The sequence below is a fragment of the Sabethes cyaneus genome, chromosome 3 (assembly GCF_943734655.1).
Source record: "Sabethes cyaneus chromosome 3, idSabCyanKW18_F2, whole genome shotgun sequence".
Lineage (NCBI taxonomy): Eukaryota > Metazoa > Arthropoda > Insecta > Diptera > Culicidae > Sabethes > Sabethes cyaneus.
The window spans coordinates 24,874,704-24,890,067 of record NC_071355.1 but is presented as its reverse complement, the minus strand read 5'-3'; the positions used below and the strand labels follow the sequence as shown (position 1 = coordinate 24,890,067).

Below are 15,364 nucleotides of genomic sequence, written 5' to 3'. Positions count from 1 at the left end.
AACCTGCCTTCTTCAAACAAATTGTAATAAATATTTCGTACTAATAGGTATTATGAATGGATTAGTGATTTATTTCAGACACGTCCAGCGCGGAATCCACTGGCTGCTACAGACCCGGAAATATGCTGTCGAATTATTAGAAAAATTGCCCTCCTACACGACCAGCTGTGTGATACGGTAGATCTGTTCAATCGATGCTTTTCGGTACAGACTACGGTCTCGCTGGCAACCGCTTTTGGCTTTACCGTCTTTTCCTTATTTGGACTGGTCCACGCATTTACCGCTAGGGTAAACGATGCTACACTTCAGCTGGCCTGGTCCAACATGGCATACGATGCGTTCTATTTGACTTTCGTTGCTCAACTAGTAGTGCTTTCCAGCTTAACCTACAAGGAGGTAAAATAATGGTTGATCAAAAATATACATTCGTTGAATTGTTTGTTTTTTTTCAGTGTACTAAGGCTTCAATGCTGATGCATAAGATAATCACATATGGATCATACGATCGAAGAGTTTTGAAGGAGCTCCGGTTATTTTCCCAACAACTGTGGCATCATGCCCCGAAAGTTTCGTCCAGCTTATTCGACTTCGACTGGACGCTGTTTTACACGGTGAGAAAGCGTATGTAGCATATGGGACATTCAAATTGTACTAACTAAAGTTTTCGTACCTGCAGATAGCCAGCTCGCTCGCCACGTACCTCGTCATACTGGTTCAATTTGATTTTGTTAATCTTAGCTACACCTAATTATAACGCGGCGCTTGTTTTTGGTAATAAAGATATTTTCAAGTCATTTTACGAAACAACAGCAATCGGAATTTATTCGTGCCATTTCTTATTACTGAGAGCATTTCAATATGTGATCATTGAGCAATCTAAATATCTGGCAATAATAATTACCTCAGAAATGCCATGTCACAGTGCTTAATTATTCCCTGTCACGAATATTCTGCGAAAGATAACAGCCGGTTGCTCGACTCCATCAGTTAACCGTTATGCGTTGGTTCGCGATAGAGGACCTTTTCGGGTCAATCCGTCCAGTCTTTCTAGCCGCAAAACTTTGTCTTGTACTCTTCGGAACAGTTGACTTCCGGAGGCGAACGTTTTGCCGGACCCTCATTGATCAAATTTGTTTTGTCTTTACTTTATGGGCGGACTTGTATCTTGCAGCGGTGGCCGTTGGCTTCGGTGAGGCTTTCATGGGCCTGTCGGAATCACTTTTGCTGAACGCAGGTTACTATGGGTCGATTATGCTGTCGTTAATCTTTACGCTGAGCCTCCCGACATGGAACCATTGGAAGGCAGTAACCATATTTACCATTTACGAACAAGTGGCGAATGTCGATGTTGAATTGAAACAACTGGGTCTAGTTATAAAACATTAGAAACATCATTTCATATCCAGTGTTGTTATGAGTTTTGCGATAAGTCTGCCAATATCTATGTTCATTATTACGACCTACTCTTTCTTCACCGATGAATGGATCGATGTTACTAAACTTTTTCCAGAGTATTGGATGATTTTTCCATTTATGCGATCATGCACGATTACTGCCCTTTTCTCCAGCTATTGCTCTCTAACACTTCTTTGTATTCGGACTCGTTTTGGAGTTCTTAACCAAGGAATCACGTAATGTTTTTCATATTTACTGTTACGAGCTATCCCCATATTGATACTAATATTGGTAGAACTTTTTTCCAGGTCAGTTCAGATCATAATGCGCTTCCTGGTATGGACTTGACAGCCTACCTTCAGAAGATTCGAAAATTTACGTTCCTACACGATCAGCTGTGCGAAACGGTCCAATTATTCAATCGTTGCTTTTCGATTCAAGCAATGTTTGCTTTAGCTACTATTTTTAGCTATACCGTATTCTGCATATTTGGATTGATTCACTCGTATGCTGCTGGTGCGGACGAAAGCACATTCCAGTTGGCCTGGTCCAGCATTATATTGGATGTATTCTATACGTCTTTTGTTGTTCAACTAGTGGTATTCTCCCATCTTGCTTACGGTGAGGTAAGTCGATGATTGCGATAACTGTCATAGTTCATTAATTGTTACTGGTTATTTTCAGTGTAAGCGAACTGCAATCTTGGTACATAAAATCATCAGCTATGGTACGTGTGACCGCAACAATCTGAAGGATTTGAGAATGTTCTCTCAACAACTGTGGCATCATACTAAGAAAATTTCCTGCAGATTATTCGACTTTGATTGGTCGCTATTCTATGCCGTAAGACATTATGATTGGAGTTTGGAGTAGGTACGTCTTTATAATCACAAGCTCTTACATTGACAGTTGGCAGGATCGCTTACCACTTATCTCCTCATACTGGTTCAGTTCGATTTGGTGAACTTTAAATATTCCTAATTGTCTTGTTCCAAATTACACCCAATGCGGATCCATAATCTGCTCCATATTTCCATATCTCCATATTTTATTCTGTTTAGATTTTATAGACTTTTTCAATTTTAAAACAATTTTACTAGGGGAAATAAATGAAAAAATTTGAACAAAAAATCATAAAACTCAAAGTTTTCTTACTTATTGGAAAAGATCAATATATGAGCATTGAGCAATCCAAATATCTGACGATGTTAATTACCTCAGAAATGTCCTGTCACAGTGTTTAATTGTTTCCTATCACGAATATTCCATGGGAGGGTGCCACCCCTTTGTAACAGTCGTTTGTTCAATTTCTTCAGTTAACCGCAATGCGTTGGTTCGCGATAGAGGACCTTTCCGAGTCAACCCGTCCAGTGTACGTAGTTGCCAAATGCTGTCTTATGCACTTTGCAACGGTTGACTTCCGGCAGCGAAAGTTCTGCCGAACTCTCGTCGATCAAATTTGCTTTGTTTTTGCTTTATGGGCGGACTTATATCTTACATCAGTGGCAGTTGGTTTCGGTGAGGCTTTCATGGGCCTATCGGAATCGCTTTTGTTGAACGCAGGATACTACGGATCGATTATTTCGACGTTCCTCTTTTCGTTGTCCCTTCCGTCGTGGAATAATTGGAAGGCAGCGAACATATTTGCCATTTACGAACACTTGGCGGATCTTGACGATGAATTGAAACAACTGGGTCTAACGATAAATCACCAGAAACATCATTTGGTATCCACCGTCGTTATGATTGTTGCAATAAGTCTACCAGTATTTATTTTCACCATCACAACCTATTCTTACTTTACTGACGACTGGATCGATGTCACTAAACTTTTCCCGGAGTATTGGATGATCATTCCATTTGTGCGCTCGTGTACGATAGGAGCCCTATTCTGCGTCCATTGCTCTTTAACACTCCTGTGTATTCGGAGTCGCTTTGGATTTCTTAATCAACGAATCACGTAATGTTTTCCGTACTTATTATTGCGCATCCTCCATATACTAATAACCAATCAAATGATATAGAACCTTTTTCCAAACAACCTCGCATCAAAACACAGTCCCGAGTATGGACCCTCAATTCAATTGTCAAACGATACGAAAATTCACCTTCCTTCACGATCAACTGTGCGAAACGGTCGAATTATTCAATCGTTGTTTTTCAATTCAGGCAATGTTTGCTCTGGGTACCATCTTTAGTTACTCCGTATTTGCCATATTTGGATTGGTCCACTCGTATGCTACCCATGCAAACGAAAGCACCTTTCAGTTGACGTGGTCCAACATGATGTTGGACTTATTCTACCTGGCTTTCGTCGTACAACTAGTGATAGTCTCTCATTTGACTTACGGTGAGGTAAGTTTACGATAACAGTAACTGATGTTCTAATAGCTTAAACAGGATATTTTCAGTGTAGACGAACTGCAATCTTAGTTCATAAAATCATCAGTTACGGCGTTTACGATCGGAAAATTCTGAAGGATTTGAAAATGTTCTCTCAACAACTGTGGCACCATACTAGGAAAATTTCCTGCAGGTTGTTCGACTTTGACTGGTCGCTATTCTATGCCGTAAGACATTATGATTGTTGCTTGAAGTATGTGCTTATAATAACAAATTCTTTCATTGACAGTTAGCAGGATCTCTTACCACATATTTCCTCATACTGGTTCAGTTTGATTTGGTGAATTTTAAATATTCCTAATTGTCTTGTTCTGAAATGCACCCCATGCAGATCCACGACGTCGTCGCGACGTTACGAAGTTAACTCAAGATTTGAGAATTACGGTTTATATTAGAGACTTATTTGTTACCTAAACTAAACTAGCTTGTAAAAATTCGTATAGAGTGGTTTTATTTTGAATATGGATTGGAATGCTAGAATTGCGTGAATTCTTTTTTCAAATATTATCCAATAGTACGATCTCTTAAGGCTAGACCGCCTGTGTGGAATCGAACACGAGCAGTGCGAAAGCTTTACGATTAATAAATGAACAGTGAATTGAGAAAACTTTCATGATGATGCAAACACCACACCACTATATAAGTGAAGATGACCCAGTTCGAAGTTATTCGAGCTTGTAATCATAGCTCCGCTGCTGTCCCACTGCAAGCAATACCTAAGTGATGATCAACATGGATTCATCGCAGGTTGATCAACCACTACAATTCTCCTGTGTCTCACATCATATATTGCGGAAAACTTAACGGATCATGCTCAAACGGGCGTGATCTATACTGATTCATCTGCGGCATTCGACAAAATCAATCATGCTATTGCAATTGCTAAATTGGAAAGACTCGGTATCGGCGGTAGGGTGGGAGAAAAGACGAAAAATTGTAGATGAAAAAGGAAAAACCAGATACCAAAGGAAAAAAAGTCAGAAACAGAAAAAAACGTGACAGAAGAGGTGAACAAATAGGACATCTAAAAGAGGAAAAACGGAACAGACGAAGACGAAAAACAAGAAGCGGGAGTGTCAGAAAAAGACGTAAATGAAAGAGGAAAACGAAAAGACGAAAAATGGGAGAAAATCAGAGAAAACCATGACTCAAAGAGTGGGACAATAACGAAGAAAATGGAACAAAGAAATAGAAAACAGGAGACAGAAAAAAGAAAAACAGGAAAAAAAAGGGAAAAGAAGAATGAAAACAAAAGCCCAGAAAACGGTACAGAATAAAAGAAAAACGGAAAAAATGGGAAAACGGGATTGAAAATGAAAAAAAAGAACACAAAAGAGGTAAAACGTGGGGAAAAGTGAGATAAAATACGCTCAAGTCGCTTTTTACGCGAATGATACGTTTCGCGTAAATTCCGAAGTTCGCGTAAAAAAACTTTATAGAATTCAACTCTAAGTGAAAAAATAGACTAATTGAGCGCAGCCGCACCACTAATTCCGCAGTACGCTAGCTACCGCGGCCGAGTACATTCCGCAAAAAAGCCGCGTAAATTCCGGAATTCGCGTAAAAAATTACGTAAGAAGCGCGTTCAGTGTATGTCAATCCTAATTTTAAGCGAAACTTATCTACGTACCTACGTATATGTATCCAATTCTATGTCCATGTCCACATTTAAGTCTAACTTTATGTCCAATGTCAAGTTGCATATCCGATTTTAAGTTCAATTTCCAGTCTAATTTAATTCCAATTTTAAGTCAATTTTAAACTTTAATTACAAATCCAATTTCAAACTTAATTTAAATATAATTTCAAGTCTAATCTCAAGGCTTTCAATCCAATGTAAAGTTCATTTTCAAACCTTATAAATTTATAAAGTCTAAATCCAAGTCTAATTTAAATTCAATTTTAAGTAAAATTTCAGGTTCAGTTTCAAATAAAAACTCCAATTCTCTTTCAAGTATATTTTGTTTCATGTTTAATTCCAAGCAAATCTTCCAGTCCAGATATCTCCAAATTTAAGTCCAATTTCATATCCAACTTTAAATCCAATTTTCAATCAATTTGATATAAAGTTTTAGGTCCAAATTAGTTTAAATTCTAGTCCAAAATTTAATTTAGCCCTAGAGCGGGCGCGGTGTTGTACTGCATACACACACGCGGCACTATTTTTACAAGCAATTTTCGATCGCTTTTTTTGTTTCTTTTTGTTATATTTTGGCGAAATAAGAAAGGGGAAGAGTACATATGTATTTGAATAAAATGGCGATGAAACGCGTGAATTCAGTACATTTCTGGTACAATTTCAACTTTAGTTTTAAAGTCAATTACATCAGAAATTTCGGAGTTTTCAACCTAATCGGCGGAATTATTGTGACTAACATTAATAGATCCATCCCAGGATTGATCTAGATCAAAACAAAAGGTTCTTCAGAAAGATTTGGTGCCCCATCTTTTATTTTTGCCTGGGCACACTAGTGATGGCGAGCCGTTTTTGTTTCTTACAACAAGTCTTGTTGAAATCGTTCGGAAAGAAGAAGAAATTGCTTCTACATCGCCATTTCAATCTACTAGTGTACCTGCTATCTGTTATGTCATCCACCTATCGAAGTTCCACTACCTATATTCGATGGCTTCCCATATGAATTGGTACGCTTTTAAGGCCCCCATACACGTACGCATATGTTGGGTTGAAAATGAACAAAATGTTGGAGGTTCATTCCGACCGAGCGCCGAGCCGAACATTTTCTTCTGCCAGCTTGGTTCGTGGCACTCACACACAAGCGAGCGTGTTGGACGAACATGAATTCACCAACATTTTCGACCAACATGTACGTAAGTGTATGGGGGTCTTTAAGCCGATGTTTGAGACGGTAATGGCGCACTATAGTTCCGAGACGCCAGTCATTAAACTATACCATCTACCACCAGCTCTAGCTAGGCGACAATGAAAAACAAAAGTATCCACTGGCTAGTAGTGAAGTGAAGAGTTTACATTGATGACACATTTACAGAAGCGAATACGCTGGATGAGGCGGTTGAGTTGTTGTGGCAAATAGCCGCTCTTTTGGCAGAAGGCGGTTTCAAGACGCATAAGTTTTGCTCTGATTCCGATGAATTTTAGCGGACCTCTCTGGGAGGTTTGATACAGCGTTGTCGGAGTTGCTTGGAAACCAAAAAAGGACCGTAAAAATCCATATTTCCTTGGTCCCGTGGGTACAACGGTTAAGCTTATAACGATTTGTGTATATCCAGAGTATTTCGTTTTGCAACGTTGCGTCAGCCAACGTAAAATTCCCTGCAGACTTCATTTAGATAACGCGACACATTTGGATGGGGTGGAATAATGAGATAAACCATTTAGCGGCACTTTTCCGAGATGAACAACATATCCGGAACAACAGAATCCGCACTTCAGTGGCCTTTGGGAGACCCGAGTAAAATTTGTGAAATATCACCTTAGGAGGGTCCTTGCAGGACCTAAAATTTGGTATGAAGAACTTTCTGGCCCAGATTGAGGCGATACTCAATTCGCGTCCGCTTACATTCATATCAGCTGACACGAATAAGATCGGTCCCATTACTTCTGCGTGTGTACTTGATACAGTTCCTGAGCCTTCTTAATAACATATTTTCTTGGGACGTTTATCACGATGGAAGTTTGTGCAGGATATGAAACAAAGATTTTAGAGCATTTAGAGGAAAGATTACCCGAATGACCTCCAACGACGCTGAAGAGACTTCAAGAGCACCCAGTTTGAAGTGAGCGCGCTCGTGTTGATTATCGATGACAATGCTCCTCCTTTCCAGTGGATCCTCGCTCAAGCTCGCACTCGCAACTGATTTTTAACCCAGCTTAGATGGCATTACGCGAGTAATTGGCTTACGAACGCAACACGGAACAACCAAACGGGTAGTTGAAAAATCTGTATGTTGCTATTGAACAACGAACAACGAATTTAAAAATAAAGATCACTTGTGTTCTAGGACGAAAAACATTTTCTGTATTTAGCTCCATCAGTCCATCTTTAAAATTGAATAGCATTTTATTCTCACTTACGATTAGTGGTGCTAAAATTGACTAGGTCAAATTGTATCAAAATTACCAAATAGGTTGTTAGAGAACCGGCCATCTGTAAAAATAATAATTAAAGTTTCTTCCAATTAAACTCGTTCATCTTTCACTTACCGTAAAAAATAACGTCCAGTCGAAATCAAACACTCGACAGGATATTTTCGGTGCATGATGTTCCAATTGTTGGATAAATGCTCTAAGCTCTTCCAGTAGTTTTCTGTTGTACGCACCACAGGAAATTGCTTTGTGTATCAAAACTGCCATTTGTTTACACTTCAAAGTGTTCGATTCAATCAGCAGGTAATAAGATTTAGTACATCTATTATGTGCAAGCTTACCTTGGCATGGACCAACCCGGAACATAGCACCATTTGTATCATGAAGTACACGGGCAGCATATCGTAGATCATGTTGGACCAGGATACCTGCAGGGTATCGTTATCTGCTCGTGATGCGTACGAATGAATCAAACCGAATAGAGAAAAGACGGTAAAGCTGAAAAACGGCGCCATACAGAGCATGGCCTGGATAGAGAAGCACCGGTTGAAAAGTTCCACCGTGTCACTCAGTAGATCGTGTAGGGCAGCAAGCTTTCTTATGATATCCCCGAGATGATTGGTGTCTTCCGTGGATTTCGAGGAAAATTTTGGAGAAATCTGTAATAATTGTCTTGGCATAAAAGGCAACACATAAGTGATGGGAATTGAAATAGATTTGATTTTTGTTACTTGAAAGCTCGGTTCAGAACAGCAAAGCGGTTTTGCAGAGACAAAAGAGTCAACATTATGTAGCTAATAAATATTTGCATGGCCAAAGTTGAGCGAAGAAAAGGAACGACCATTAAGTACTGTGAAAACTGTTTGGTGTAAATGAAAGCACTGTCCACGAAGAATGTGTAAGTTGTACCAGCAAAAAGAAAACAGGGAATAAATGCAGCGAAACAGGCGACAACAGTGGAAACGAAGTGATGCTTCTGGTGGTCAATAGTAATTCCTAACTGTTTTAGGTCATCGTCGACGTTGGCAATGTTTGCGTATATTTCGAAAATTGACTCCGCCTGCCAGCTATTCCACGACGGAATGACCAATGCTATCATAGTGGCAAGCATAAACGATACATAATAGCCCAAGTTCAGAAGCACCGAATCCGACATTTGCAGCATGACCGTAATATTTCGAAATGCCACTGTCGCGAGAAACAAATCCATCACGAAGGTAAGAGCCAATCCGGCCTGATCGAGCAGTGTCCGCCGGTGAGTTCGCCGTTGGAAATCCACCGTTTCGAAGTGCAGCAGAAACATCCTAGCCGTCAGATACACGGGCCGGATTGATTGGAAAAAGTCATCCACTCGGAACCAACGCATTGCGGTCACTGTGGTGGCGGCAGTTATTGGGAAGAGGACTGCCTCGCTTAGGATCCTAATGAGTGCAATTAGTGCTATCTACTCGGAATCAAATTTTGGTCGGTAATTTTATTCTCGAAGCTATTATGTTCAGTGTGGCACTGAAGCTTCAAGTTATTTCATTAACAGCTGTCGTTTGTTTCCGAGCGCATTGCCACGGTCATGAGATGGTTCACGGTGAATAACCTGCTGGAAGCACGTCGTCCGATTTATCGAGTTATGCAGGCATTCTGTCTTACTTCAATCACCATTAATTTTAAGGATCTAACGGCCGAACAAACAACGACCGATCAGCTGCGGCTGATCGCGGGACTTGGCCTGTGCTGTGCTACGATCTACTATACTTACGGAAGTTTCCGAGTGCAGTTGCAAGAGATGAGCGATTCGAACATTCTGAGTGTCGGCTTATATGGAACGATGGTGGTACTCGTGGTTTCGCTGGTTACCAACATCATCGCAAACTACGCTAATGGAACGAGAATTTTTCGATGCAACATGATTCTGAATAAATTCGACCAACAAGTAACAGTGTCCACTCTGTAAACTATTTTTTTTATTGAAAGGTATGTCGTAACTTTTTTTCAGTTAAACACATATTTCGGCTGTCGCTGGAACTATCAGAAGGAACATCGCAATGGCGTGTTGGTCATCGCAGTTGGGTACATTCAATGGATTTTGCTATGAATATACGCATAAATGTCCTATGTCACGTTGGTGAAAAAAATTTATAAGCCCCGTAACGGAAATTACAGAAATAACGTTTTATATTATTCATGTAGTTGATATACCTTGTCTGGATCCGATAGAGCTGCCTACTTTAAGGACCATTCACATATTACGTAACGCACTTAGGGAAGCGGGAGTTGTGTAACAACACATTACTCGTCGTATATCCACTATGCAAAATCGCGTCATGAAGTGAAGCGGGAGAGTTAAAAATCATCGACATCTCGGTTACGTAATATATGAATGTTCATTACGTTACGAGTGATCGTAATTAGACACTGTCATATTGCTGGTCGATTCTCTCAGTAAGGTTATTTTCGTTTGGGCCTCTTCTATGGCCATTTTCAGTATATCCAGAGAAAAACTGGCATATTTCCGACTTACCGAAAGTATCTTACACTCTTTCAGATGTGCTTTAGTATTGTTTGATGCAAAATTAAATGATAAAGTGCCTCTTGAAGGTAACGGAACACAGCTTTTTATATCTACCAGCTGTTGCAAGTTACCCCGTTTAAGTATTTGTTTTACGAATAACGTGGTAACAAGTAAGATAAACAAAACTAGTCACCATAAATCAATTATTTTGTTTCCTTATTATTTATTTTGCTATAAAGAATGTATGTTAGGCTTCTTTTATTTGAAGTACCTGTGGACGACACAAACGTTTTACTGACTGTTGAAAAGTGGGTTTCAACGGGGAAGGACTTCCAAAATTATTATTCTCCGACCGGGGGTAAATAAAACAAACGTTCCAGTTACAGGTGAATATAATTTTCCTAACAAATCCAATTTTACCGTAAGTTTTTAATTGAGATTTAAATTAATAATATTTAGTTTTTAAAGACTTACGTTTAGTTCCCTTTACTTATAATTTCAGTCGTTTAAGCTTTTCTGATCAGTATTCGGTGCCAGCGCTATCCGATGCTGGTGCTGTTACTGTAAGTGGCAGCTATAACCGTCTTCAGTAGTGATAAGGACAGCTTTTAGATTTAACAATAGGATACCTTTTTAGCTTAGTCGTAAGTTTCAGGTATTAAAGAGTTATTAAATAGACCTAGTTTAACTATTCACAAAGTAATGTAGTAAATTCCTTTTGCTGTTTTACACTTAGTTTTCTTTGTTATTGTTTACTCACCGATTTGTCACGCATACCTCTCAGTGTACTGTCAATTAAGCTACATGATTAACGAAAGGTGCGTTCATGATGGCCAGTGTGACCAACACTCCCCCCAGAGTACGCCAACCCTAAGTTGGCTTACTTCCCGTCGCACCGGTCGTTTAATTGGGCTATATTAGGGGGCGAATTTAAGCATCTCTGCTGATCTTGGTGCTAATGACCCTCTCCTTCGGTGAGCAATTACGGTGCAGGCTGCGATCGGTAATGTCTTCTGACGATGATTTCAGTCGGATCGGAGTAGTCCAATCCTACGTGCGTGAGCGGTCCTGGGAAGGCGGTAAGACGAGCCTCACTGGATCGTGATGCGCTTAGATGTGCGAAACGATATTTCCACTGTTTGGTTGGTTTCGTGGTTCTGGTGGTATTATTTGCGGTGGCATTGGTGGTAATGTGCTACAATCATGGTGGTGGCAGGGTGTTTTTGAAGGAGAATAATCGGCTACTTCGCGTAATCAGTGGTGTCTACATCCGTACGTGCTTGTGCTAGGCTGTGGAGACTGCTCGCGTACGGTCGTAGTTACATTGAATTGCGGCTGTTCCCTCGAATCATTGTGCAGCAGCTCGTGGTGCCGTAAGGTGCACCCGTTTCTACCACATGGTTTGGCATTGCAGTACCCGGTATGCGTGCGGAGACATGTGCGGCAAAATCCGAACTCCCGTACAACGGACCATCGTGATTCTCTAGACAACTTTAGAAAGCGTTGACATTCCTCAGCAGACCTACAGCCGCACTATGGGGGATTTCCATACAACCAGGCGGACAAAAATATTTTCGATTTTTTTTTAGGATTTTTGATGTTTTCCTAGTTGATACGACTAAAATATGTTGGTAGAGTACATTTGCAATCATTTCACGAACATATTTTGAAAAGAATTTAACTTTTTGCCTTTTCCATATGTGGAAAACTAGTACATGACTTGGTAAAATCACTATTTTAGGATCAATTCTTAACCGATTTTCGATCTGTTTTTTTTTGCATTAAGTTTGTAAATGCTGTCTTCAAATGTGCAGATGTTTATTTATATTGGACAAGATGGCGATCATAAAATGTTAAAAGTCCCTTATTGCTTAAAATTTCAAAATCGACCTTTCAGCTCAATTATTTTTTTACCAATGGCCAAACTTAAAGAAATTAGGTTTTAAGTTGAAACTCATCAAAAAATCATAAAAGGAAGCCAGAACAGAAGAAAAATTCAAAAAGTGCCGCACGGTAGAAGACCTGACTTTTTAGCAAAGCCCAAAGGGCCGAGTGTCATTCACTGTTTAACTCAGGTCGATGAGATCGACAAATGTCTGACTGTATGTATGTAAGTATGTATGTATGTATGTATGTATGTATGTATGTATGTATGAATTTATATATACACATATATGTTTCTGTGTTTGTGCATCCCAGTTGGCTTCGAGGCATGACGTTAGCCTAATATACCAATCGTCGTATGTTCGAATCCCGGCTGTGAGAGGCTGTTAGAATCAATAGGATCGTAGAAACTGGCCCTGCAATTGTCTTGTACTTTAACAGCTGGCTGCGAAGTCTGTCGTATAAAAACAGAATGTCAAGTCTCGATAACGGAATGTAGCACGTAGGCTTTATGTGTTTTTATATATGTGTTTATGTAATAAATTGTCTACTAACGTTTTCTCGGAGATGACGCAAACAAATTTCACACAATATGTTTCATTTGCAAGATACTATCGTCCTTTATATGATTTACCGAAATTGGTCCATAAGTTCAGTAGATCTAGAACTTATCTTGAAATAGGCCTTAGGACTTTCAACCCACTCAATATGGACTGCAATTTTAAATTTTTGAAGACGTTTCTTCGATAAACTTAGCAGGAGGGGCGCATGTTTTCTTCATAGTTCCAATAATGTCGTAAGAAGGAAATCTCGATGGTGACCAGGGACCGAAACGGTTACACTTTTTCTATTACATTTACCAGCATGCAATGCCATGTCAGACTCATAACCAATACCATCGCTCTGTACTGTTTCTGTACCGGCAGTGCCTATCTTATAAGTGTCGAGACTAGCCAGAATATGTACATGATAATAAGCAAATATTTTCATACGTTAGCCGACCATTCACACAAAATGTCGTGTAGAAATGACATGCATTAGCCGCTTTTTGCTTACAATTATAGTTGAAATACTATGGAGAAGTGATAGAAAATAAGCTGTATTGTATTGTGTATTGTATTCTTATTTAAAACCCTGTTATTTGGAGGAAAGCTGTATGTTGCAAAAGCAAAAGCAAAAGAGAATACAAAAAAAATTGTCTCCAAGACTGGTGACACTTTTTCCCCCATATCGAAAAGTGTCTGACATGTAGAACAAAAGATGTTTACGTTATTTTTGCATTTCTTTTCGGTGCTTGTGTACTAGTAACATGTTGCAAGACTGGTAGCAGTCACCAACCAGTACAATTAACGTCCCTGATGGTGACTTCCTATGAATTCCTTCATATTGAAATCTGGCTGTAGTTTTCAAAAGGTCGCATAATCAACCCTATTGCATGTATTATGCGACCTTCTGAAAACTAAAGCCAGTAAATCTGCTTAACCCAGTTTCTGAATATGATTACACTAAATGCTTCTTCTGTTGACATAATTTCACGTTGATCAGTTAGCTGAGTGGCGTGTGTGTGTGTGTGTGTGTGTGTGTGTGTGTGTGTGTGTGTGTGTGTGTGTGTGTGTGTGTATTATTCGCTGGAAATATATTTAGTCTTGAAATCTCCCATAGTGACTAGAAATGTTCAAAACACTGTATTTCGCAGAGTGGCGCATGGTGGCACGTAATTCTTTCATAATTCGCTAGTATATACCTGAGATTTTACCCAGATGAACGAATTAACCTGGAGATATCTGGAGAAAAAAAGTTCTCGTCTAACAAAACAGAAAATACTCTTATTTTTTCATGTTTTTCCTCTTCTCATGCTTTTTATTATTATTTTTATTCCTCTAGCTGCCTAAACCATTTGTTTTTCGGCAAGCTCATTTCATTACCTTTCTAATGATATATAATACATAAGATTTAATTTTGAAAATAGTGTTCAAAAATTGCTTTGAAACTAAACGTGTTTTCATGGCATAAAGCATATATATCCTATCGCTTTTCAACTTTGACAGCCTCTATCTCAGAAACAACATCCAATTGAGACGTGCTATTTTGGATTTTTCTTAATTGAAGTGTTTACTATCAATAGAAAATTTCATTAAGCGGATTAGTGAAAGTCAGTTTTCTGATTTTTGTCCGCCTGATATCTCATAGTGCGCAGTTGGTTCAGATTCGCTACTATAGTTCTTCTTAGAGTGGAATGTTTTAGGAAGGGCGTCCTCTTTCAATTCCCATGCTTCGTTCTGAGCGGATTTCTCGTCGTGTATTTTCGGTAGAGAAACAACGGCGCTTACGGCCTCCGCTAAAGCATAAACCCATGCGCTGAAGGTCGCCAGGTTGATAGTTGTCAGCGTTCGACGGTGCTGTGCCCAGTTAAGTTTGAGCGAAGGCGGTAACTTGTCGACCAGCTGATGCAGAAGAGTAAAATTATACATGTATTCCTGCAACCCACATGCGTCTACGGTGGCGCAGAAGTTCTGGACGTTCACTGCAAAATTTACCAACGACTCCAACTTGTCTTCTCGGATTGGCGCTAAAGAGCTCACCTTTCCGATTAGTGATTGTATAATCACCTCGGGCTGACCAAATAACATTTTCAGAGTTGCTAGTATGCCAGAGACGTTTGCAGAATGCATCAGCCGACTCTTAACGGCATCATAGGCTCGACCTTTTAGACTTTTCTGTAGACGAATTATATTTTCATCCTCCGTAAATCCGCACATCGAGGTCGTTCGATTGTACATAGAGATGAATATGGGCCATTCCTCTGGATTACCAGAAAATGCTGGCAAATCATTCAAGACTGCTTGTCGGGCTGCGATTTGAGAGCAAGTTAGCTAAAATTGATCTGCCAAGATCAACGGATTTGCAGAAGACCTCCCGGCAATATTTCCGTCTGGGTTCGGTACCGTTTCCTGATGTTGACCCAGCACTTTGGGATGAAATTGTGTCGATTGTGGCACGGCATCTGGGATAAATCGTCCAGGCTGCCCGCGTAACGACACTCGATACGACCCGTCTGTTTCCAGATGCCTTGGAAGAATGGGCTGCGGTTTTTGCATCTGGTTGGACTG

At 39.8% G+C, this 15,364-nt stretch overlaps 1 protein-coding gene across 1 annotated transcript; it reads right to left on the bottom strand.

Annotated features, from left to right (window-relative positions):
- Positions 1 to 1,847: 1,847 nt before the first annotated feature.
- Positions 1,848 to 9,230, bottom strand: LOC128739398 (putative gustatory receptor 28b). Its single transcript, XM_053834881.1, has 5 exons — positions 8,820 to 9,230; positions 8,206 to 8,523; positions 7,982 to 8,140; positions 7,865 to 7,925; positions 1,848 to 1,864 (listed from the first exon to the last, which is right to left on the bottom strand). Exons 1-5 carry the CDS (start codon positions 9,228 to 9,230, stop codon positions 1,848 to 1,850), a joined length of 966 nt encoding a protein of 321 aa, XP_053690856.1.
- Positions 9,231 to 15,364: the final 6,134 nt, after the last annotated feature.

Coding starts and splice junctions, on each gene's coding strand:
- LOC128739398 (XM_053834881.1), bottom strand. CDS start 9,230: ATGCGTTGGTTCCGAGTGGATGACTTTTTCCAATCAATCCGGCCCGTG. Junction 8,524..8,819: donor AGCATCACTTCGTTTCCACT/GTTGTCGCCTGT, acceptor CAATTATTACAG/ATTTCTCCAAAATTTTCCTC. Junction 7,926..7,981: donor ACTGGACGTTATTTTTTACG/GTAAGTGAAAGA, acceptor TTATTTTTACAG/ATGGCCGGTTCTCTAACAAC.